We start from the raw sequence: 26,567 nt of genomic DNA on the forward strand, positions 1-26,567 counted from the left end.
CCTGCGTCCAGACCCCCCCCCCCCCCTCCCTCGTCGTTCGCTCACCTACATGAAACGACTATGGTGAGGAGGTTTGTGTTGTAACGGCGACCGGAACAGTCGCGGGGTTGAAGTGACGGAAAACGCAGCGGGACCCGAGGAGAGGCCCGCGAACAACAACACAACGGGAGAGGACGGACACGACCAACGAACGACCTTACGACAACAACAAGGACGAAACAACAGAATCAAGAAAACCTAACTAGCCAACCACGTCCACTCGTAAACAAAACGCGAAAGTAAATACGCTGTCTAAGGCGAGGAGCTAAGTCCTGAGACGTACGCAAGGTTAGACTGACAGGCATAGCGAGAGGCAGGCGCTTAAGTACTCTGTCGGGGACGCCGCTATTGGCCGCTGCAACCACGTGTTCCACTGTGGCGCCCTCACTCTAAATGTGGGCTACGAGGCTCGCGCCGCCGCAGCTTACGGCGCGATGGTGCAGAGACCTCTAGGGGTCTTCGACGTCCATGACGTCTGGGGGGGATTCAAATTCCACGGCGCGCGGTACCATAGTTTGGGCGGGGATGTGGCATCACGTATCGATACAACCCCACGGACGTCAGACAGTTAGCAACGGAACTGCAAGTTCCTGTCAGACGCCGACAGGGGTCGCGCGGGTTCTGGCGGACCCAGTGGTGCACGCCCACGCAGCCACAACTCCAGCGCCCCCTGCCGTCGCGATACACGACTGCCGGCAGCAGGGAAGCAGTCCACTCGCACTTCGAGCCTCTTTGTTATATGGCGCTGGCTAGTCGAGACACCGACCAACTCATTCATGCTTTAGCTCAGAGAGCCTCTTCCTTGTTGACATTAAGAGTTGGACTGTATTTCTTGCTGCAATATTTGTAAAGAGCGTTCGTTCGGTTGAAGAAATACTAGTTAAGTAAAGGTAGTGTTTGTTGTGTTATCTTGTTGGCTAATCATTTCTGCTCCTGTCCAACTTTCCCATGACGACAGTTTGCGCAATACTCTGAGCCAACCTCTGCTTACCATTGTGTACGAAGTCGTACACAAGAGGAAAAGGCCATGCCTGTATGGGCTTAATAAGCGTGAAAAGTTTAGAAGATGTTGCAATTTGTGAACTACATAAATTGTATGAAAGAAAAAATATCTTTGTAGACCATACGGTCTACGCGAGCTATACATCAGGCACTAAGCTAGTTACTATATAACAACGGAGGCTCTACAAACCACATGACACAAGCTAAACTAATAACAAATACGCTTGCTTCTAGAATCGAATATGACACTACATTTGCCGCATTGATTGGTCGACGCTACTACACCGTTGTGAATGTTTACATTTGTCGTACATTTGGTTGGTGTTGCCAAATTCTCGTTGTACGGCGCCGATATTGATACCTTTGTATTGCTAATATCGCCCACCCGGTTGGCCGTACGGTCTAACGCATGGCTTTCCATGCGGGAAGGAGCGTCTGGTCCCCGGAACGAATCCACCCGGCGGATTTATGTCGAGGTCCGGTGAACCCGATAGTCTGTGGATGGTTTTTAGGTGGTTTTCCACCTGCCCCGGCGAATGCGGGCTGGTTCCCCTTACTCCGTCTCAGTTACACTATATCGGCGATTTCTGCGCAAACAAATTTTCCACGAACGCGTACACGACCATTACTCTTCCACGCAAACATAGAGGTTACACTCGTCTGGTGTGAGACGTTCCCTGTGTGTGTGTGTGTGGTGGGGGGGGGGGGGGGCGGGGACGGGGGTGTCCACTGGGGGCCGAAACGCACAATAACCCTGGGTTCGGTGTGAGGCCGCGTAGAGGCGAAGTGGACTGCGGTAGTCGTCGTGGGGTTGTGGACCACTGCGGCTGCAGCAGGAACGGAGCCTCTCTGTCGTTTCTAGATCCCTGGTTACATACAATACAATAAAACTGCTGATATCCAAGGATTCGCATCGAGATGTCGAGAATTTGCGCTACAAGGCTGTAAAACCGTTACTTTACAAGGCGTTGAGTATTTTTTGACAGATCCTTGTTTCCAATACAACAAACTATTGTTTGTAAAAAGTGAAACATTGAGAAGCAATGGCTTACAACACACCACGATAAGAGAACGCACAGCAGAACTATAAAAAAGTGACCTAAGTGGCGGAGAGGTGGCGTGCACGCACGACCAACCAACACCGCCCTCTTTTTTGTGACAGGACAGGTGAATGCTACGCAACCCTCCGTCCTTGCGGAGCAATCATATGAAGCAGAAACGTCTAACCAAGTTCCACTATGCTTCGGCGACGTATATCGGGATGTGGGTGCTTCCGACCTGGGCAGAATAATTGGTCTCTGGGAGGCCGGTCTGTCGTTCCGTGACATTGCGGCTAGTACAGGGCGTGCAGCTTCAGCGGAGAGGCGAAGGTGGAACCAATGGAGAGAAGAGGACCGTACAGAGCGCCGACAATGTACTGGACGAAACAATGTGATCACAGCGCGAAACGACCGGCATCATCTCCACTTGGCTGTAACGCACAGAATAGCTCCGTCCACATTGTTGGCGCAACGTTGGAGCACAGCAACGGGTGTGGACATGTCGGCGTCGTCGGTTCGACGCCGTCTTCTGCAGGGTGGAATGATGGCACGCGTGCCATTACATGTGCTACCGTTGACGAGAACCTACCAATGCCGCAGACTCCCGGGAGGGAGGTGCTTGTTGGCAACCTAGGTAAATTTTCCCCCTGTATCCTGGGTCCGTGTACGATTATGCGGATTTTAGCCCCAGTTAATCTTCTGGTTAAGGACAACCGTACCGGTAAGCAATACCAGGTCCACCTTAATCAAATTACACTACTGACCATTAAAACTGCTACATCAAGAAGAAATACAGGAGAAAAGCGGGTATTCATTGGACAAATATATTACACTAGAACTGACATGTGATTATATTTTCACGCAATTTGAATGCATAGACCCTGTGAAGTCAGTACTCAGAATAACCACCTCTGGCCGTATTAACGGCCCTCATACGCCTGGGCATTGGGTCAAACAGAGCTTGGATGGCGTGTACAGGTACAGCTGCCCATGCAGCTTCAACACGATACCACAAATCATGAAGAGTAGTGACTGGCGTGTTGTGACGAGCCAGTTGCTCGGCCACCATTGACGAGACGTTTTCAGTTGGTGAGAGATCTAGAGAATGTGCTGGCCAGGGCAGCAGTTGAACATGTTCTGTATCCAGTAAGGCCCGTACAGGACCTGCAACATGCGATCGTGCACTATCCTGCTGAAATGTAGGGTTTCGCAGGGATCAAAAGAAGGGCAGAACCACGGGTCGTAACATATCTGAAATGTAACGTCCACTGTTCAAAGTGCCATCAATGCGAACAAGAGGTAACCGAGACGTGTAACCAATGACAGTCCATACCATCACGCCGGGTGATGCGCTTCCAATGTGCGTTCACCGCGATGTCACCAAACACGGATGCGACCATCATGATGCTGTAAACAGAACCTGGATTCATCCGAAAATATGACGTTTTGCCATTCATGCACCCAGGTTCGTCGTTGAGTACACCATCGCAAGCGTTCCTGTCTGTGATGCAGCGTTACCGGTAACCGCAGCCAAGAACTCCGAGGTGACAGTCCATACTGCTGCAAACGTCGTCGAACTGTTTGTGTCTTGCAAACGTCCCCGTCCGTTGAATCAGGCATCGAGACGTGGCTGCACGATCCGTTACAGCCATGCGGATAAGATGCCTGTTATCTCGACTGCTAGTGATACGAGGCCGTTGGGATCCAGCATGGCGTTCCGTATTACCCTCCTGAAGCCACCGATTACATATTCTGCTAATAATCATTCGATCTCGTCGAAAGCGAGCAGCAATGTCGTAATACGATAAACCGCAACCGCGATAGGCTCCATATCCGACCTCTTTCAAAGTCGGAAACGTGATGGTACGCATTTCTCCTCCTTACACGAGGCATCATAACAACGTTTCACCAGGCAACACCGGTCAACTGCTGTTTGTGTATGAGAAATCGGTTGAAAACTTTCCTCATGTCAGCACGTTTTAGGTGTCGCCACCGTCGCCAACCTTGTGTGAATGCTCTGAAAAGCTAATCATTTGCATATTGTTGGTTAAATTTCGCGTCTGTAGCACGTCATCTTCGTGGTGTAGCAATTTTAATGGCCAGTAGTGTAAGTCTGTTTAGGCCGCTAGTTGGGTCTCCTAACACAACTCCCCCGCCCGCCACCCCCCCCACCCCCTCCTCCCGGGGTATCAAAATATGTCACATAAATGACCGTATCTTTTGAGTACATTGGCTTACAAGTTTAAAATTTTTTACGCCGCCAAGAAACCACAGACTTTAGTACGTCACATAAATTAGAATTAAATGCGCGAACCTCATCCTGAGGAAGCAGCTCTTAACAAAAGGACAGACAAATAGACGGATAAAAATTGACAAGAAATATTTTCTCTTGTTATATAATTGATTATATAATTGACAGTTTTGCGATTATTTTTACTTTACTTGCACTGTGAAACCTTGCATCTTGCCAAATTTCATGCTACTGGATCAACGGGAAGTACTCTGGGTTTTGATGAGTGAGTTTTTCAGTACCAAAATAAGTGGCATAAATGGAGGTATCTCTCGATTGAATTGAGTTAGAAGCTTGAAATTTTCCATTGCCAATCGACGATAGACCTTAAAATGTGATATAAATTTGATTTTTACACGTCTAAGCGTCTCTGAGAAAAACGGTTCTTACAGTCGGACAAACAGGCAGGCAGGCAGATGAAATAGAAAGCGGATCTACCAGGGGATCCGTTTCTAAAGACTGAGGCAGGGAAACCTGAAAAAGAAACAATGATCATTGTGAAACGCCTCCCTCATTGCACACGGCGCTGCAAAAGCAGGTTAAAGAAGTGGCTTAAATACAAGTGATAAGTACATGACAAGCACGTATGATTGTTTACCAATTTATTCAGGTTATTCCAAGTTTTTCTGTTGCAGCTAACTAAGAGGGCGCACATATTCACCAGACCACTGTCGTGACTGCACTACATTGCGTTTAATTTTATGACACGGCAATGTTGGTGTCCCGACAGGATAGAAATGTTTCTAGCCTTTTCTTTGTAACGTTGGAGATACTGTAGCTTGTTTTTAACGCGAAAATCGTGTAGCGTAAATTAAATCATTCGGAAAATGTATGTATCCCAAAGAAAGAAACAGCCTGATGTGTAAGCTACAGAACAAGTGAAGAGAGAGAAGAGTGTGTGGGTGTACCTGCATGTGATGGTGAGACTTTCGAAGTGTATTTTTAGCCCTGAAACCCATCATATTATGCGTGTTATGTACCGATAAAAAGAAGAAGTGATATCACAACCAAACAGTTTTTAAAATATTTCGGGCCGTAATAAACACGTTAAAAAAGACGGTCAAATGTTCTGTGAAACCACTTGCCTAAAAAGCAAGAAATAAAACAGATCACAGAAACGTTTGATGCACCCTTGAATGATGCTCGAAATCATTTAATGCAGGTGAGATGTTCAAACGTTATTGTCGGAAGGAGACAACCGAGTGAGTTCCACCATACGAGTATCCTCTGGCAGGCTTTATAACTCTATTATTTTAAGTTAAACTTTGAACTTTAAATTCTCCATCGCTACCTTATTTGCTGTACATGATTTCAAGTGATATTCAAAGGCGTATCAAATGTTTCTCCAATGTATTTTATTTTTCACTTTTTTAGCAAATCATTCCCTAAAACGATTGCCTTTTTTTCCATTTTTTTTGTTTTTACGTTTTGTTCAGGAAGTGTGAGGCAAAATATACCTTAATATCGAACGATGCTCATATAGACCAAAAGAAAGCAGGAAAGTTTCAACTTTCGCTGTAATTTGATATTTATCACGCTTCATTTACAGCTATTCCTGAGATTTTTGAATTTTGCCACAAATCGCTAATTAAGTTACTATTAATAACAAAAAGATTGACTACAAGCAGAACTAGAACTCACGTTGGTCGGTTTAATACCCTGTTTGTCCCTGTCCCTCTCTTCGTTTGAGTATGAAAATTCGGACTGAAATCCAATGTGTAATTGGTGCGGAATCGTTAGCACTTATTTCCGAGATGCAGTACGTAACAGTGGTTTTTGTAATGTACGAGTGACGTTCAATAGATAATTCAACATATATTTTTCTCTGCCAATTTCTTCACACCCTACAGTTTCATGAAGTTGCGATAAGTGGTGGAGCTGTACCTAGCCTTCAAAATGGCGTCTGAAACAGGGGGCGTTCCAAGCTTACAGCTGTCATTGAGTTTCTTTTGGTGGAACACCGGGGCATCGCAGATATTTATAGGCTCTTGCATGGTGTCTGCGGAGACCTGCCAGTGAGAGGGGAGCGACGTGTGTCGTCATCGCAACAAGGTCGCACGAACCTGTCCTATCTCCCGCGTGACTGCCGACCACGCACAGATGTGACTTCTGCAATGTTGGAACGTACAGACACCCTCATTCGAGGTCATCGACAGATCACAATTAAACACCTCGCTGCTCAACTTGATGTCTCTGTTGGCAGTGTCGACACACTCGTGCACCAGTTAGAGTACTCAAAAGGCGTGTGTGTGTGTCCGTTGGGCTCATCGCCGCCTAACTGAAGACCATAAAGAGCGACCGACAAAGTACCATCTGTGCGGAATTGCTTGCGCGTTACGGGGCTAATCGTGACAATTTGTCGCCGAACTTCGTCACAGGCGAGGCGATGAAACGTGGGTTCATCTCCTCGAACAGTAAACAAAGCTGCAGTCCGTGGAGTGGCGCCACAATACCTCTCCTCCAAAGAAAAAGTTCAAAGCCGCACCCTCAGCGGGTAAAGTCATCACGGCGGCCTTCCTCCCTCCTAGTGCGACTACCAACTCCCAAGTGTATTGTGCTACGCTCGGGAAATCGAACAAAAGTAAGTCAACGTATACGTCGCCACACAAATGCAAACGAACTTCCCTGTCTTCTCCGCTTTGCCAGACAGGTTAAAATATGCCATTGTCAGGCCGCTCTACAGAAAGTGGGGCACCACAGATGTAAATAATTATCGGGCAGTATCCTTCCTTACAGCATTTTCAAAAATCTTCGAGAAAGTAATTTGCTCAAGAGTGGTTAGCCATCTCAACAGTAATGGGATACTTAGTAAATCACAGTTCGGATTTCAAAAAGGCTGTTCCACTGAGACAGCAATATACAATTTCAGTGTCCGCATAATAGAGTCTTTAAATAGTAAAATGTCACCAATAGGAATTTTCTGTGACTTGTCGAAAGCATTTGATTGTGTGAACCATGACTTTATGTTGCAGAAATTACAGTTCTATAGTTTAAATGGAATAGCATAGTTTACGTCGTACCTACAGAACAGAAAGCAAACAGTTTCCTTATACGGGTTAAGTGATTTAAATAAGTTAGCCACTTCATATAACTGGGGTGAAATTACATTAGGTGTTCCACAGGTTTCAATCGTGGATCCTCTTCTGTTCTTGATGTATCTGAACGATCTCCCTTCCTATCTGAAACAGGAAGCTGAACTGACACAATTTGCTGATGATACAAGCATAATTATTAATTCGGTAAAAGAAACTCCAATTGAAAATGATACAAATAAGGTCTTTGGAAAAGTCATTAATTGGTTTTCTGAAAATGGGCTTGCTCTAAACTTTGAAAAAACACAGTACATCCAATTTTCTGCTGCAAAAAGTACAGTTCCTTCAATAAATACAACACATCAACAAAAGTCAGTAGACAGGGTAGAGAATACTAAGTTTTTGGGTGTACACATAGATGATAATCTTAATTGGAAAATTGATATTTTGGATCTTCTAAAGCGACTAGGTTCAGCAACTTTTGCAATCAAAATAATTGCCAATTTTGCGGATGTAGAAATCGGTAAGCTAACATACTTCCACTCTCTGATGTCATACGGAGTAATATTTTAGGGTAACTCAACATTTACACAAAAAGTATTCACTACTCAAAAGAAAGTGGTTAGAATAATGTGTAGGGTTCATAGTCGCACATCGTGTAGGCATCTTATTAAAAGATTGGGAATTATTACAACACCCTCACAGTACATTTACTCACTAACGAAATTTGTTCTCAACAACATGGGCCAGTTTAAAACAACAGTGACATTCATGATTATGATACCAGAAAAAGAAAGACTTACACTATCCGTTACTCAACCGATCTTTGGCACAGAAAGGGGTAAAATATGCTGCTATAAAAATTTTCGACAAATTACCAGATGAAATAAAATGTCTGACAGACAGCAGCAATAGCTTCAAAAAAATTAATTGAAATCATATCTCCTTGACAACTCCTTCTATACCATAGATGAATTCTTGAATAGGAATAAATAAATCTATAAATATAGCATAAGCATTTTGTGCCATTTAAGGGAATGGGATAAATAATGGAAATATTAATCCTTAACTCTGTATTGTAATATGTATATATTAAAAAATCTTGTTTCATATGTGCATTTCTTGTGAACTTGACACGTTCCACATCATAACGGCTACTGTACCCTGCGACTGATCAATGGAACACCCAACCAACTGACTAACTAACTAATTAACTAACTAACATGACAACGGAAAGCCTCACACAAGTCTGCACACCGAGAAAAGCTCACAGAACGTCGCTGGGCTGTTCTTCCTCAGCCGCCATACAGCACTTGTCTTTCACTTCCCGATTTCCATCTGTTTGGTCCAATAAACGATGGACTCTGCGCAAAGCAGTACGTGGGTGGTGAGGAGGCTACTGATGCAGCGAGACGACGGCTCCGACGTCGACCGGTATAATGATGCTCTGCAATCATACAGACCCTCCCAGTAAGGTGGCGTAAGGCCTTCGCACTGAATGAAGGTTGTGTGGAAAAATAAGGTTTGTAGCAAAAACAGCCGACCGGTGTGGCCGAACGGTTCTAGGCGCTTCAGTCTGGAACCGCGCGACCGCTACGGTCGCAGGTTCGAATCCTTCCTCGGGCATGGGTGTGTGTGATGTCCTTAGGTTAGTTAGGTATAAGTAGTTCTAAGTTCTGGGGGACTTATGACCTCAGATGTTGAGTCCCATAGTGCTCGGAGCCATTTGAACCATTAGTTAAAACAGTGGGAATAATATGGTGTACTGGAATCCTGAATAAAGCCAGACTGCTTTCAGATAAAAAGCTGCATTACTTATTAAATGGTCCTGTATAAGCCTGGGACGCTTCCTTACATCAAAATACCAATGTCCAAACCTGCACCCACAGCCAAGGTCTCTATCGCACACGTGGGCGTTAGCTCTCGACTGGTGGTGGATGAAATTTTCAGTGCCGGTATTTGGCAGACAATGGTAGGATAGGTGGTAAGTAAAGTTCCTGATCACCAATATTTGCACAAAAATCCAGGATTAAATTCTAAACCTCTACAAAGTTTCCCACCAAGTGGGGGCATGTGTCGCTGCTCATGGTAATCCGTCCATCGCACGGAGACATTAACCTCGGCGTGGCTCTTGATGCTGTTTGCGAGGGGTAGGCAATGTGCTAGTAGCTAGTTCACCCTCTTTCATCCACTCATCATATAAAACACATACACAAAATTACGCTATACACGCATTAAGTACACTACAGCCTACCAATACACATACGGCACATCTCTTGCGTACCCGCAAGGAAAGTAGCCAATGTGCGCGAAAAAGGTACACACCCTTTTCGACAAGCGGCTGGACCCACCCGGTGGGATATCATAGCCAAAATGCAATACGACTTTTATATCTTTTTATCAATGATTATAAATAACTCTTTTGATTTCGTTAGCTATTTGCAGTTGCTAAAAATGTGTTCTGCTGTTTCACTTTGAATTCATGAGCAGACTCATCTAAAAAAGTAGTGTCATCACGGAAATGCTTGAACAATTTTGGCCAGCTCTGCTGTGGAAATGTGGTATTTGGCCATCAGAAAAGTCATATTACTTCACTATTGAAAACAGCCTACCACCATTATTTAGATGTGACGTCAGAAGGTAAAGATAAATCGTGGGCGCCTCATATTAGCGGCAATTCTTGTTTTGCAGATTTACATGAGTAGATCAATAAAAGTATACGCTCACTGTCCTCACGATTTGGAGGGAGCCTACCAATAATGCAGATAACTGGTATTGCTACATGGTACCTGCTGTTCACAAGGGTCTGTCAAGAAAGAAGAGCTTGTAAGTTGCACACCCGAACATCCTGTCAGATATCCAACCAGTTTCACGTGGGAATGACGTGCCAGCAATGAATCCACCAGGGGTTGCAGCATAGAGGAAGATGTCAACGAAGCCCACACAGAGGAAACATCCCATCCAATACCGTTTGATTCAACACCATGAGATCCTCATTTCGAACCTGAATCAATAAGTGAGCCACACAGACTAATTCAAGGCGATCTAAGTTACTCGTATTTAATTCGAGACTTACACCCACCAAAAAACAAAGCTGAGCTTCTAAGATCCAGGCTGAAACAGAGTAATCTTCTAGAACCACATGTTAATGTGCCAAATTACAGGACGCGGGTGAAAATTTCATTTAATATTTAAAAAGTGAGAGTAACCTAAACAGAAGTATTATGTTTTTGTTAATAGTCGTACTCTGACTACCGGTTTGACGCACCTACTTGGGAAGCAAAAGTGGCGACTACTTGCCAGTGGCACTGCGTACCGAAACCGGTATTCACTACGCACTAAAAAATGCCACTACAGACTAAAAGATATTGTTGCTATTTGGGTTATACTCCAAGTATCTCGCACACCTATCTCGGATGCAAGGGTGGCGACTGCTTGTCGGGGTTGGTGTGGTGATGATACGGTGTATCGAAACAGGTAGCTAATAGGCATAATAAAAGTTGCACCTATAGTCACTGTTCCAATCAACAATATGTCGGCAATATGTAATAAGCTAAATGCTTGCTTCGTTGTGAATGGTTTTATGACAGCATTCAATGTGGCGCAGAGACTAGGGGACTGGACTATTCATTGACGCATCAAAGCTTAGGTTAAAAGCTGTAGGAATTTCATACCTCCAAGTCCTGTGGGCGGTCCATATGAAGGAAGCATGTACCCCAGAGGAAATTACTTCTGGAAAGCATTATGTACTTAGAGAGTAACTTGCAGATCTGTGGAGACCTCAAGGTGAGTGCACCATTGTAGGGCATGCTGTTGGGATTCACAAAATACCACTGTTTTCTGTGTGAGTGAGGCAGTAGGCACAGACACACATACTACAGCGGAAAACACCGATCTCCAAGGAAAGGTCCACTCCACGTTCGTAAGCAGATCGAAGTAAAATTATTCTGCTTCCTTTTCACATGAAACTCGGCCTTATGAAGAAATATATAAAGAAGAAGGATAGAGATGCTTTCAGGTAACTGAACGGTGAGTGAGAAAAATTGAAGGAAGTAATCTACAGCGGACTGACATTCATAAAACTATTCTGAATGAAAACATTGGCTTAGTTATCCAGGGCAATGACAAACGAGTTTGAGAAGCCTTTAAAAGTGTTATGCACAGGTTACTGCGTTACAGAGTAGCTGAAAGTTACGTTGTGCTGGTAAAAAGCCTGCTGGAGAAGTATCATCGTTGAGGCTGGAAAACGACATTGAAAATGCACTTGCTTCACTAACATATAGATAAATTATTTTTCCCCACGGATAAACGTTCCATTTTGCTTCTATTATACAGGGTCGTCAGAAACAGTCAGCTTTTAACGATGTTGTAGGGTAAGTTGTGCTGTGTAATAACCGTCAAGAAGAAAGATTGATACGTTACGCCGTTTCCGAGTTAATTAGCACTTAAGTTAGCCAATCAAGCCGTTGATCACGTAAATTGAAGTTATGCGCCAGAGACGGTTTCGCTAAACGTGATCTTGGTTTGATTTCCTAAAGCGGAACAAGTGAGCGACACAAAAACTGGATATAGTACAGTAGTAAGGATCGTACCAGAGTCATAGGCTTAGGATTCTCGTGCGCTTCCTCTACGCCGGACATGGGCAGTGTCTTGTGATCATCAGGTCTGATTCACGTACACTGGTGTCCAAAATTAAAGCAACGAACGGAAATTTTGCAAGGCTGCATATATTTTGGCACAATACAGTAAAAACAGGTGGTAGCAAAGTGGAAGCAATATAAGGAATACAGAACATAAACAAAAGCAGCATGCATAATAATAGACAAAAATGCTCTTCGGTTTTTCCAACTTAACTGATTTGCATACACATTCTCACAACTGGTTAATTTGTTCAGTATGGGGCGTGACCATCTTTGGCAGCAGCACAGGTTAGACTACGATGGGGTACGATGTGTACGATGTCATCAATCATGTTGAGGCAATAACGCCCATTCTTTGTAAATAAGTTACATAAAACTGCAATCAGTCACTTTTTTGAATAATTATGATTTATTCCATGAACCGGTTTTAGAACCTTTTCAGGTTCATCTTCAGATGGTTCCTGAAAGTCACATCGTTATTTCTAGCATAATGCTGGGTGCTGGCTCTGTGACAAGAAGATGGAACACGCTTTAATGTATCGCCATGACTATTGTTTATCTGTCGATATGGATGTAATCAATGGAACATGAAACACCAGAAGGCATTAACTATCTTCATTTAACCACCTCAAATAAAAATCAAAAGCATAAATTTCAAATTATCAGAAAGCCAACAACCACCAATATACCATACACAAATCCTCTTGCCATCCAGACCAACATAGAAAAGCATTCTTCAAAACAATGGTTAATCGCATGGTTAAAATCCCAACGGACACAAGTGAAAGACAAAAAGAAACAGAAATTATTAAATCAGCAATGGGTACAACCCTGCAATAATAAATAAACTAATCCATACAGCAAAATTAAATCAACCAACTGCTGAACAACCACCCACAAACAAGAAGACCACATTTATAACCTGCCTTTCCTAGGGAAGATTTCTCACCAATTGCCAACCAAGACATAAAGCATAAAAATAATGTTCTTCACCAACAATAAAATACAAAATAAGATCATACACAGCACCAACACCACCATACAACATTATCAAAAGTAAGGTGTATACAATCTCATTTGCAACTCATGTCCAAGCTTCTACATTGGACAAACTCGTAGAAGCTTCATAACAAGGCTTAAAGAACACATAGATGCACTCCGTCTTAACAACCGGAATAAATCCAGCTTTGCCTCACAGCTTGAAAATCACAATCATTCTGCAAACAACGTAGAACAAAATCTCCAAATCATTTTGGCAACAAACGCACGATACTTGACCTTCTTCAAGAAACTGAAATATTTATCTACACAAATACAGCATCTGACTACCTACTCAATGACTAAACTGAACTGAGAAACAAATTTTTCCTTCAGAACTTTGAAGATATACTAGTTAAAAAGAAGTAACCACTTAATCAACCCTACGCTGCCTCCCCGTTCCTCCCCCCTTCCCTAATCGCCCACCCCCCATCCCTCTCTTTACATCCTAAATACACTGGTGTCAATGTAAATATCCTACCACAGGATAAAATCTGTACTATATTTCTAATTGGTAAGGACCTCTACTGTTAACATAAATAAGTACTTTTGTACACATTACTTCTAGCTGGAACAAACAGAAGCTGCCTTTACCAATATTCCAGATCACTTTAATGTAAGAACAAAAATAAGTCAACAGTGCACTTGAACTTTTGTTCTTGGTTTTTAAACATAAGGTGTACGGTCATACAAACAGATTTAGTCCATTATAAACATTATAACTTTTATAAATATACCTTTAGCTAAAATAAACAGAATCTACTGTTACTAATATTCCAGATCATGTTAACGTAACAACAGAAATATGTTAACAGTCCATTTGAAGGTTTGTCATTATTTAAAATTTAAATATAAAGGTCCTAGTCATACAAACAGCTGTATCTCATTGCAAATACAATAACTCTGTATTATTGATTCCTGGGCATTCAAGTTAATGCCAATCTTGATTAAAATATTTGCTATAAAATGACTGTTTAATACTTTAATATACAAATAGAAATAAGACGTAACTTGGAGTTTATTCTTGTAGTAATTTATTTATTTTTTTTATTTATTTTGTGCTCTCATGTTATCGCCAATATGATTACAACATGTGCCCTTATATCGACATTAATACATGTAAAAAAAAAGAACAAATTACATGTCCGTGCGAAGTAGGCCTATGTCATATCTCTTTGTCAAGATATTTGTTATAAGATATAGTTGTGTAGCACATGCTGGATTCCTGCGAAGTTTTGCTGTTAGAGTGTAAATTACTATAGATTGTGAAAAAGTGTGTGAAGTGATATACCAACTGGCCATCAAAATGTAGGCAAACAGATGGACACTAACGGTAAAAAGCCGCCCATACTGTCGCCGTAAATAAAAAACTAAATTTACATCCATATCGACAGATAAACAATGGCCATGGCGATACATTACAGCGTGTTCCATCTTCTTGTCACAGAGCCAGCACCCAGCATTATGCCAGAAATAACGAAGTGACTTCCAGAAACCATCTGAAGATGAACCTGAAAAGGTTCGAAAACCGGTTCATGGAATAAAACATAATTATTCAAAAAAGTGAGTGATTGCAGTTTTATGTAGCTTATTTACGTTCAGTTAACAGTCACGGGTTCTAAACTATCCGTAATGGATAAGCATAACGCCCATTCTTCCTGCAGAGCTACTCGCAAGTCTTGGAAAGTGGTCGGTGGACGCTGACGTGATGCAACCCGTCTCTCCAGTGCATCGCAAACATGCTCTGTGGAACTCAAATCGGGAGAACGAGTAGGCCAAGCAATGCATGCAAGATCTTCCGTTTCCGAGAAAACATCAACCACCTGTGCTTTATGAAATCGAACATTATCGTTCATCAGTATGAAGTCTGGGTCCACAGCGCCTAGCAACAATGGCGTATTAGGTCCTAAGATCTTGTCACCATATCTGACGGCAGTAAAACCTTGCCGAATCACTCGTACAATTTTATGAAGAGGAGATCGAGTGGCCATCATAATCTCTGGCCACTCCATTAGGGCTCCTCCTCCATATCGGTCTCTGTCCACAATGTTTGGGTACCGAAATCGTGTTGCACGTTCCCTCCAGATTCGAATCCGTCGAGAATCACTCTCCAGATCAAATGATGCGTCATCCGACAAAAGAAAATTGGTCCACTGTTCGACTGCCCGTGTGGCATGTTGACGACACCACTCCAGACCTTCCCGTCTGCGAAGATGCATCAGAGTTACACATGCAGCAGATCTCTGACAATAAAGGCCACTCCGCCAAAGCCTTATGTACACCGTTTGCCTCGATACAACACATGCAGTGGCTGCTGCGAGATCAGATGCTAGTTTCGGTGCAGTATTAAGGCGGTACCGTCGTGCCTTTAGAGCCAAATAACGCTCCTCTCTCTCTGACGTCACACGTGGTCGGCCCTGTATCTTTGAGATACAGTTTCGATTTCTGTAAACTGTCGCCATATTCGAGAAACAATAGAATGATTCACGTTAAGCCATCGTGCCACATCAGTGTGTGATTGTCCTGTTTCCATTCTGCCTATGGCCCCCACCGCAGATAATATGGTAGCCATCTTCTCTGTATTATACTGCGCCGTCTGTGACTGTGTACACAGCGATTGTGGGTGTGACACGATTGGCAAACACTACCCCGTTTGATAGGTGCCCTCACGTCATCATTGGTATGAGAACATGATTGTACGGATATCTGTTGACAGTTTGTATGATTATTTCATGAATTAGCGATAGGACAGAGAAATAGCGGTTGGTTGGTTTAATTTTGGACAACAGCGTAGTTACTTAAGGTTGACTCGTCACTTGATAGCAGCGCTCCTAGCTCACAGTGGAAACTATAGCGCCCCTGAGATTAATGTTTCGTTGTAAAGCACTGATATGAATGACACCTCCTTTTCCAACATCTCGCTTCAACAAATAGTGCTTCAAACCACGGGTTTTGAGAGAACGTTATCTTATGTGCCGCCCATCTTCAGATGTTTACATTTATTTACGCGCCGTGTACATAGTTCCTTCACGTACGACGTTTTACAGGAGCTGTCGTAAAAAGTTATGCTACAAATCCTGCAATACCGTTAGTAAAGAAAAAGTGTTTAAAATACATAAATAAATTTAAATACTGTTACTGAAGATGGGGTGGCAAGCATCTTGAAATTTCACCATTGAAATATAAACGCTTATTTTATTTATTTATTTACTTGAAATAAATGTCTATAAAAGCAACTAGTTGTAGCCAATTCGTCATAAACTTTCTTGAGTTTCTACAGTTTCAGTGCTCTTATATGTTCACAATGGACAAGACTTATTTACCAATGTTAATACGAGAACGAACAGAAAAACAAAATGTGGCCATCAGACAGACAATACCAGTCGACAACGAATTAGGAATAACTTTGCAAACTTTGGCCATGAGCGGGTCATTAGATCAATGGCCGTCAAACAGCGAATCTAGTATTGATGCGGTACACGGTTCCTAGGCGTATTTTATAATAACATGCGTCTAGCAATCGAAACCCAAATCCAAAAACGTGAACTAACAATAAGTGTTTCTTAAGAGTGTAGTTTTTTTGCTCAGTAATAAACAATAATACTCACAGAGACGTAATATTTTTAGACGCCTAATTTTAATTTACGTTGGTAAATCTGGCAGTGATTTAAGTAAAGTTGACTACGTTCCTCAGGGGTAGGGCCGTACGTAAAGCGGACACCGCGGGGTTAGAGGGTTGCGATGGGGGAATGCTTTCTTGTTTGTCCTCCAGTGGTGACACCTCATCGGCGTGTGTGCCTCATAGCGATCGGCAGTGATGGTATAAATTTCAAACAGAAGTAGCACATTACAGTGATGATCAAATGCGATAGATATTTGCAGCAGGAAATATAAAATTAAATTAAGGTTGTTGTTATACAACGCAATGAGCAGAAGGAAAATGACATCCGAAACATACAGTTTCGCCCAGTCTTCTGTTAGTCTACCTACCCCTTCCTCCTCTCCCCCCTCTCTACCCGTCTTCTCCTCCTCCACTCTGTCTCCATCTCCTCCTGCCGACTCCATCTCATCCTCTTCCTCCTCATCCCCCTCTGCCAGTCGATCTCCTCATCTTCCTTTTCTGTCCCACTCTCTGTCTCTTTGTTCATCTCTTCCTCCCCTATCTGTGCCCACCTCCTCCTTACCCCTCTCTGTCAGTCCATCACCTCTTTCTCCGTTCTTGCTCCACGTTGTCACCTATACCAAAATAAGAGTTTGCTGGTTTTTAGCCCCATAGCATTTCTTTCCAGATCATAAGTAGTATGTGTACCACGTTTGGTTGAAATCGATCCAGGTATTTAGGAGGAGCTTGTTATCAGTGGCTTTGCCTGCGTATGCACATGTCACATATACTATTTAGCACATATTTGTACACATATTTGACCTGCTTTTCACTTAGCTGATGTTTTTCACTTCATACCTCGTGGACTATGTGTCGTTTCCTGATGTTATCTTGTAGGTACGATCAGCGGCACATGTCGATACAGTCTGCGAAATGTGTTGTGTACAGAGTAAATAGCAAAGAAGTAATCAATTAAAACGTCATACCTGATGCGGGGGTATTACTGCATAAACAGCGAAACTTCAGTGAGAAATAAACTGTTTTCTTTCAACATTTTGCCGGCCGGTGTGGCCGTGCTGTTCTAGGCGCTTCAGTCTGGAACCGCGTGACCGCTACGGTCGCAGGTTCGAATCCTGCCTCGGGCAGGGATGTGCGTGATGTCCTTAAGTCAGTTAGTTTTAAGTTCTAGGGGACTGATGACCACAGATGTTAAGTCGCATAGTGCTCAGAGCCATTTGGACCATTTTTTCAACATTTTGTGAGGTTTGACTATGAGAAAAAGTTTCGCACAGGTTTGGAATTGTGTGTAAAGTTGTTGAAAGTAACTAAGCGCTCTGATTCTCAAGTATCTTCCCAACCCCCCCCCCCCCCCCCCGCTCCCCCCGTCAGTGGTTGTAGTCGGGCGTGGGTGTGGGTGTTGTAATTAACGTAAGTTAGTTTAAGTTAGATTAAGTAGTGTGTAATCTTAGGGAGCAATGACCTCAGCAGTTTGGTCCCATAGGAACTCACCACAAATTTCCAAAATTTTCTCAAGTAAAGAGTGAATAAAAAAACGAATATTCGCGTGCCGTGGGCTACAATTCCTTTTCAACCTTATCCTCACCTTTTGATAGGTATGTGGCTCTTACGCCCACAGCGATTCCTTCCGGACTGTAAGTGATTTGTGTACTAATTTTGGTTTAACCAGAGATGTGGAACACACGTACGTATGTGCATTGTTATAATATGTATGGGTTTGTTATCGTGTTACATATTGGCTAATGTATTTAAAGATAAGTACAGATACTGCTATTAATCCATTAATCGTCAGTTCACATAGAAAACACAACACGTTGTCAGGCGATTGCAGTCGACACGAAATGTTCCGAAATGTGCTGATTTCTGATTACCGGTAATTGTGGGCCAACGTCCAATTAACGCACGCCTACTATAGCTGGTCTGTTGGGTGCTCATAACTTACTAATTTATGTAGATTACCAATCTGCTTATGCGACCAGAGGTGCCACCACAATATTGGCTCTTGAGCAAGAAAGTTCGACGACTGCTTCAGATTTAGTGTGTTGATACCCAAGAAAAATTTTAGCAAATATTTTTTTTAAAATATTTGACCAAAAATACTTTCGACGATTGATGGCATAAGCATGAGTTGTTTCTACAACAATGAATAAATGTAGCCATCGCTTCTTTGTTCATTTTTAAATGTCTACATCACTTGAACTTAGCATGTACCAGCTGTATTATGCTGATGCCAAACTGAAAACTGAATGCGGACAACAGAATGCGAACAACATCCGTAAACGCGTCACGCGCGGAGTAGAACGCGAGCACCTAGCTCTCTCTCTCACAGATGTCTTCCGCGGGCAGGATTGAAACCGAGCGAGAAAAACTGACACTAAATGTATCTGGTGGGCCGCTTGAATTTTCTAGCACAAATGCCTGATAGGCTAGCTTCAATGCTAATTAACTCGGAAACGCCGCACCGTGTCGAATTTTTTTCTTAAAAGTTGTTTCTCAAGACTGTCTACCCTGCAACACCCTTACAAACTTCGCATACCTGTTTCTTACCACCCCATGTTATTGTGTTCCTCCGAAAATAAAGATAAAAAAAGTAATTTTTTTTGTACTACCACAGATTTGTAGTTACGTGTCTTTCATTCAGAACAAAGTAGTACTTTTGTGCACCTGCCTAATGGGCTTCATGGATGGAAAGTCTTTACTGCTAAGATTCTATATCTACATCTATGTCATGAATACTAGAGTAAACGGTAGCGTCAAGCGCAGGCAGGCTGTCAGCTGTGACGTCACAGTGGACCCTCTCGCTACGCCACGCTACATTGAAGTTTATAGGCACACGGCGCAAGCGTTTGACTCACACGCAGGTATGAATGTAACCGAGACTTTCCATGTTTTAGTGTATTGAGCCGTGGCGCGGCTCTCGGGCGCAAGACGCTATCGATTACTCCTCTGGTTGAGGTTGGCACTATGTGCGATCGCGAGCGCCTCCTGTCGGAGCGGTTCCTAACGGGGAAGTGAGTACGAGTAAGTAACAAGAGTCTGGGGCGGACAGCAGGGGAGAACGGACATTGCGGCCGCACTCTGAGGCGACAAGAGAAGAGTTCTGCACGGTCGAGAAGGGAGCGTTGAGCAAGGCGGCAGTCATCATCGCTTTCCGGGGAACAGTGTTGCGGCAGTCCAGCGAGCAGACGCCAGCTCCGGGAGCAGTGCTCCGGTTTGTGGACGTGACGTGGGTCGTATTTTGGCGCCGTATAGTTTGCTTGGTACGCATCAGCTGCTCCCTTATGCCCACGTGTGTTGTTCTGTCCGTATGTATATTGAAAAGGTTACGCTCCGGCTGGAACAGTGGGCTATGCTTTACGTTCATGCACCCTGACTCATTTGTTTTGCTGCAGGCAGCTGTAATTTCAGAGATTTTTTTTCGTCGTGAAAAAGACAGCTAACGTGTGACCTGTTTTGGGTTTTGGAGTCCTATTCTGGGCAACATAGTTATCATGCGCACAAATGTATTGCTCCCGAGTGAGGTTAGCCCTAATCTTGTGAAACTGAGCTTTTAGTGACTGGCTCGTCTGCAAATTAAACCTTTGTGGTGTGTTTTTGCTTTCAATGGTGAATTTGTCATTTGTGTATGTTTCGCCGTTAATAACTGTAAGATAGCAAGGTCTTGAAGGGCTTGCGTGTAGTGACAGTATTTTGGCTACTGTTTAATTTGATTTCTTGTTTATCGGTCTGGTGAAAACTTATGCCAGGTTTACTTATTTCCGCCTGTGGTTCGGAAGTTGGTTTGAAGGTAAATCCGTGGGTAAATCTTTCCTGCACCTAACTTAACTGATCTTGAGTTGAACTAATGCCATTATTAAATCGTTTGTGTGCTATAAATGGTATTACCACAGACAAGGAGACAGGGCACATTCTGTGGTCGAGGGGTAGGCACGGTTGCTGCTTTGCGCGTGGCGTCTTGTCGCTCGCTATCATTTCCCGCGTTAGTACGGGCGGGGTGAGATTTGTTTGCTCGCGGTTGTATGGCAGCTAGTCAGCTGTGCCTGCTCTCGCTTCATGGTGTGCCGTGTTTCGTAAGGCGTACGCCGACTTGGTCACTGTTACTCTTGTGTTGTCGGTCGCTTACCGAAACGTTAATCTGTTTTAGCACGGTGACCACTGGGCCGTGACGTGTCGGTTGATGACCAGCGTTGGGGCGGTCGTCCGCTCAGAGTGGCTTCGGTCGCTTGGACTTGGCAGTTACCTTCTGATTAGAGAGATCAAAATTGTTTGCAGTAAATTCCTAAGTAGTTTGTGAGAAAGGTTGTAACTGAGCTTTTCATGATTTTACACAATTAAAGCATTTTGGCAAGGCATTTTCCTGTCTGTTTTATTTAAATGAGAATTATTTATTGGCATTATTCACCTGTTGAAGCTTAACATAAAATTTGTAACTTTGCTTAAATTAAATAAAATCATGAAAGCTTTCTTGTAAAGCAGTCCTTTATCTACGTTTTATTGATTGGTAATTCTTTATTGGTGTTACTCACAGGTTGAAGGTTAACATATATTTGTAACAAAGTTTGTCCTTGCTTAACTGACATTTGTTAAGAGCCTTTATTGCTGGAAGATCATTAAAGCTTGGGTGCTTGTAATTGTGAACACTGTTGTGGGCTACCCTTCCGCATCCACAGCCAAGCTGTCCTATCAGCTAGTAAATGTACTATTCTTTCCTTTCTCAGACGTTATGTCTGGTTAAAAATGGAAAGCGATGCGGACCTTGATCAAGCGTGACTTCCTTTTAACTGTATGGTATATGTTATGTTATATTGCATTTAGGAACTTGCGGGTAATAGAACAAGTATCAATAATTACAGATTTCTGTAGTTGTATATATGTTTGAATGTAGCTGTATTGCGTTGATGTACTGGTGGATATTGTGTGGTATGACTCCTGTAGTTGATAGTATAATCGGTATGTCAACTTTATCCTGATGCCACATGTCCTTGACTTCCTCAGCCAGTTGGATGTATTTTCCAATTTTTCTCCTGTTTTCTTCTGTATATTTGTTGAATTGGGTATGGATATTTCGATTAGCTGTGTTAATTTCTTTTTATTGGTGAGTGTCAGGTTTACGTGGTGCTTTATCTGTTACAATGGTTCTGTTCCAGTATAATTTGTATTCATTCCACAGTACATTTTGTGGTGCATACTTGTATGTGGGAACGTGTTTTATAAGTTTTTTGTATGGCAAGTTGATGTATTATGTTGGCTACATTGTCATGTCTTCTGGGGTATTCTGTATTTGCTGGTATTATACATCCGCTTGTGATGTGATCTACTGTTTCTATTTGTTTGCAAAGTCTGCATTTATCTGTTGTGGTATTGGGATCTTTAATAATATGCTTGCTGTAATATCTGGTGTATGTTTGATCCTGTATTGCAATCATGAATCCTTCCGTCTCACTGTATATATTGCCTTTCTTTAGCCATGTGTTGCATGCGTCTTGATCTGTGTGTGGCTGTTAGATGATGCGGGTGCTTGCCATATAGTGTTTCCTTTTTCCAGTTTACTTTCTTCGTATCTGTTGCTGTTAAGTGATCTAAAGGGTTGTAGAGGTGGTTATGAAATTGTAGTGGTGTAGCCGATGTATATGAGTGATTGCTTTATGTATTTTGCTAGTTTCTGCTCGTTCTATAAAGAATTTTCTTAAATTGTCTGCCTATCCATAACGTAGTTTTTTGTCGATAAATCCCCTTCCTCCTTCCTTTCTGCTTAATGTGAATCTCTGTTGCTGAATGTATGTGATGTATTCTATATTTGTGGCATTGTGATCGTGTAAGTGTATTCAGTGCTTCTACGTGTGTTACTCCATTTCACTACTCCAAATGAGGGCAATATTGGTATAGCATAAGTATTTATAGCTTTTCTTGTTTCTTGCAGTCAATTCTGTTTACAGTATTTTTGTTAGTCTTTGTCTATTTTTCTTTTAGTTCTTCTTAATATTTGTATTATCTATTCCTATTTTTTGTCTGTATCCTAGATATTTAGAGGCGTCCATTTTTCCATCGTTTCTATGCAGTCACTTTGGTTAAACAATACGTAATCTTCTTGTTTAGTGTGTTTTCCCTTGACTATGCTATTTTTCTTAAATTTGTCTGTTCCAAAAGCCATATTTACATCATTGAACACTTCTGTTATGTTTAGTAATTAGTTGAGTTGATTTGTTGCTGCCAGTAGTTTTAGATCATCCATGTATAGCAAATGCGATTTTGTGTGGGTATTTTCCAGTAATATTGTAAACATAATTTGTATTATCATGTTGGATAGTGGGTTCAGAGCAAGGCAGAACCAGAAAGGACTTCATGAGTCTCCTTGGTATATTCCACGCTTAATCTGTATTGGCTGTGATGTGATATTATTTGAATTTGTTTGGATATTAAGTGTGGTTTTCCAATTTTTCGTTACTGTTAAAGAACTGTATCAATTTAGAATCTACTTTGTATATTTCCAATATTTGTAGTAACCATGAGTGGGGTACACTATCAAAAGCTTTTTGGTAATCGATGTATGCATAGTGTAGCGACCTTTGTTTAGTTTTAGCTTGATATGTCACCTCTGCATCTATTATCAGTTGCTCTTTACATCCTCGTGCTCCTTTGCAACAGCCTTTTTGTTCTTCATTTATAATTTTGTTCTGTGTTGTATGTGTCGCTAGTTTCTGTTTAATGACTGAAGTTAATATTTTGTATATTGTTGGTAGGCATGTTATGGGGCGATATTTAGCTGGGTTCGCTGTGTCTGCTTGATCTTTAGGTTTCAGATAAGTTATTCCATGTGTAAGTGTATCAGGGAATGTGTATGGGTCTGCAATGTAACTGTCCAATAATTTAGTTAGATGTGAATGTGTTGAGGTGAATTTCTTTAACCAGAAATTTGCTATTTTATCATTTCCAGGGGCTTTCCAATTGTGAGTAGAATTAATTGCTTGGGTGACTTCATGTTGCAAAATTGTCACTTCAGGCATTTGTGGTATCATCTTGTATGTGTCTGTTTCTGCTTGTATCCACCGTGCATGCCTGTTATGTTGTACTGGGTTTGACCATATGTTGCTCCAGAAGTGTTAAATGTCTTATGTTTGGTGGATTGTTTATTTCAATGTGTGTGTTATCTATTGTCTGGTAAAATTTCTTTTGGTTTGTGTTGAATGTTTGGTTTTGTTTCCTTCTATTTTCACTTTTTTTGTATCTTCTGAGTCGTTTGGCGAATGCTTGTAATTTCTGCTTCTTTTTGTCTAATTGCTCTGTCGCTTCTTGTTGTGAGATTTTACCAAACCTTTTTCGTTTTTTTTCTGAGATTTCATTTCTTATAAATTGTTAGCTGTCTGATGTCTTTTCTCAGTTTTTCTATTTTGATCTGTAGCCTGTGTTGCCATGCTGGTTTTGTGGGTTTCTTCTGTGTGTTGGTTGGTTCAGATCTCTGCCTAGTGTGTATATTTAGTGTAGTGAGTGCTCCTATATATACCAGTAGTTGTAACTCTTCCATAGTTTTCATTTATTTTGTTGTGTGTGATTGTGTTGATAGTTTTTGTTTCGACTTGTGGGTTATTTGGTGGTCTATGCAAGAATGGTCTAATGTCTGTATTTGTGTCTTTGTATTCTATATATGTTAGCTGAAATTTTTCTTCTATATCTAATATGTGTCACTTTGTGTTCTATTTGTGCTTGTTCTGGTGGCTGCCTTACGATTTCGTTTACCTCTGATTGTTTAATTGGTGTGTGTTGTTCTTTGTTTGTTTGCTCTGGGATGTTTGAGTCCATTACTGTATTTTCTTCTTCTGATCGCACATTATTTTGTTCCAGTATATGTTGTACTTGTTGTTTGATGTTACCTAATTCTGACTGGGGTATCCTGTTATTTTTTATTATTCCACGGATCTGATCAGCTAGTCGTTCTGTTAAAAATTTTAATTCTGGGTATCTGGTAATAAATGTTGTGTATACTTGTGATCTGTATCCAGTTGTGTTGGTTCCTAGGTTTGTTGCTTGGTAATAACAGAACATGAGGTGTCGATTAACTTCATCTGACCATCTCATCCTCTGTCTTTGTTTTCCTTCTAGGGTGGTTGCAGGAAGCATATCCTGCAAAACACGTCTATTATTATTACTATTATTATTATTACTATTATTATTATTACTATTATTATTATTACTATTATTATTACTATTATTATTATTACTATTATTACTATTATTATTATTATTACTATTATTATTATTATTACTATTATTACTATTATTATTATTATTACTATTATTACTATTATTACTATAATTATTATTACTATTATTATTATTATTACTATAATTATTATTACTATAATTATTATTACTATTATTATTATTATTATTATTACTATTATTATTATTATTATTATTATTATTATTATTATTATTATTGCTATTATTATTATTATTGCTATTATTATTATTATTATTGCTATTATTATTATTATTATTGCTATTATTATTATTATTATTGCTATTATTATTATTATTATTGCTATTATTATTATTATTATTGCTATTATTATTATTATTATTGCTATTATTATTATTATTATTATTATTGCTATTATTATTATTATTATTATTATTGCTATTATTATTATTATTATTATTATTGCTATTATTATTATTGCTATTATTATTATTATTATTATTATTGCTATTATTATTATTATTATTATTATTGCTATTATTATTATTATTATTATTATTGCTATTATTATTATTATTATTATTGCTATTATTATTATTATTATTATTGCTATTATTATTATTATTATTATTGCTATTATTATTATTATTATTATTGCTATTATTATTATTATTATTATTATTGCTATTATTATTATTATTATTGCTATTATTATTATTATTATTGCTATTATTATTATTATTATTGCTATTATTATTATTATTATTATTGCTATTATTATTATTATTATTATTGCTATTATTATTATTATTATTATTGCTATTATTATTATTATTATTATTGCTATTATTATTATTATTGCTATTATTATTATTATTATTATTATTATTGCTATTATTATTATTATTATTATTATTATTGCTATTATTATTATTATTATTATTATTATTGCTATTATTATTATTATTATTATTGCTATTATTATTATTATTATTATTATTATTGCTATTACTATTATTATTATTATTATTGCTATTATTACTATTATTATTATTATTGCTATTATTACTATTATTATTATTATTATTATTGCTATTGCTATTATTACTATTGCTATTGCTATTACTATTGCTATTATTACTATTGCTATTATTAAGCTTCATATGAGTTCGACTAATTTTTCTGTGGTCGATGAAATGATAGTGTAAAGCCTTCGGAGGATGTCAACCTCACTTTACGGCAGGCACTGCTTGTTTTTCTAGGGTTAAGTGGCTAACACTGTCTAGTGCCACTTAGACTTGTACGAAAACCCCCCCAAAATGCCATTTTAAAGTCTTTAACTCCGTTAACAGGTTTTCTTTTGCTCTTCTGGAAGGTTGTTGCAACTTTTTTCATTTCTTTCAGTTTTGCCTTTGTTCGCTCTGTTTACTACCTTCGCATTTTTTTCCTCGTTGATGAAAGTGCGTGTCCTTAACGAAGCACATTTCAGCACAGTCTTCCATTTCTGGATACTTCTCATTTATAATGTCCTTTAACATTACAAAAATATTTGTTACGATCAATGAAATTTCCGTGGATTGTAGAAACTCGACTTAAATTTTCAAAGTGAATTCCATGAAACTATCACTTGGCCTCATTAAAGATCCTCTCGAAATTATCTGAGGCCAGCT

The 26,567-nt window shown here is 40.5% G+C and overlaps 1 protein-coding gene across 1 annotated transcript; it reads right to left on the bottom strand.

Moving 5' to 3' along the window:
* Window positions 1-9,834: 9,834 nt before the first annotated feature.
* On the bottom strand, window positions 9,835-26,060 carry LOC126412884 (putative uncharacterized protein DDB_G0286901). The gene is made up of 2 exons (XM_050082775.1): window positions 25,460-26,060; window positions 9,835-9,899 (listed from the first exon to the last, which is right to left on the bottom strand). The coding sequence occupies exons 1-2, from the start codon at window positions 26,058-26,060 to the stop codon at window positions 9,835-9,837; spliced, it is 666 nt and encodes a 221-aa protein (XP_049938732.1).
* Window positions 26,061-26,567: the final 507 nt, after the last annotated feature.

Source organism: Schistocerca serialis, chromosome 7, assembly GCF_023864345.2.
Source record: "Schistocerca serialis cubense isolate TAMUIC-IGC-003099 chromosome 7, iqSchSeri2.2, whole genome shotgun sequence".
In the NCBI taxonomy this organism is placed as follows: domain Eukaryota; kingdom Metazoa; phylum Arthropoda; class Insecta; order Orthoptera; family Acrididae; genus Schistocerca; species Schistocerca serialis.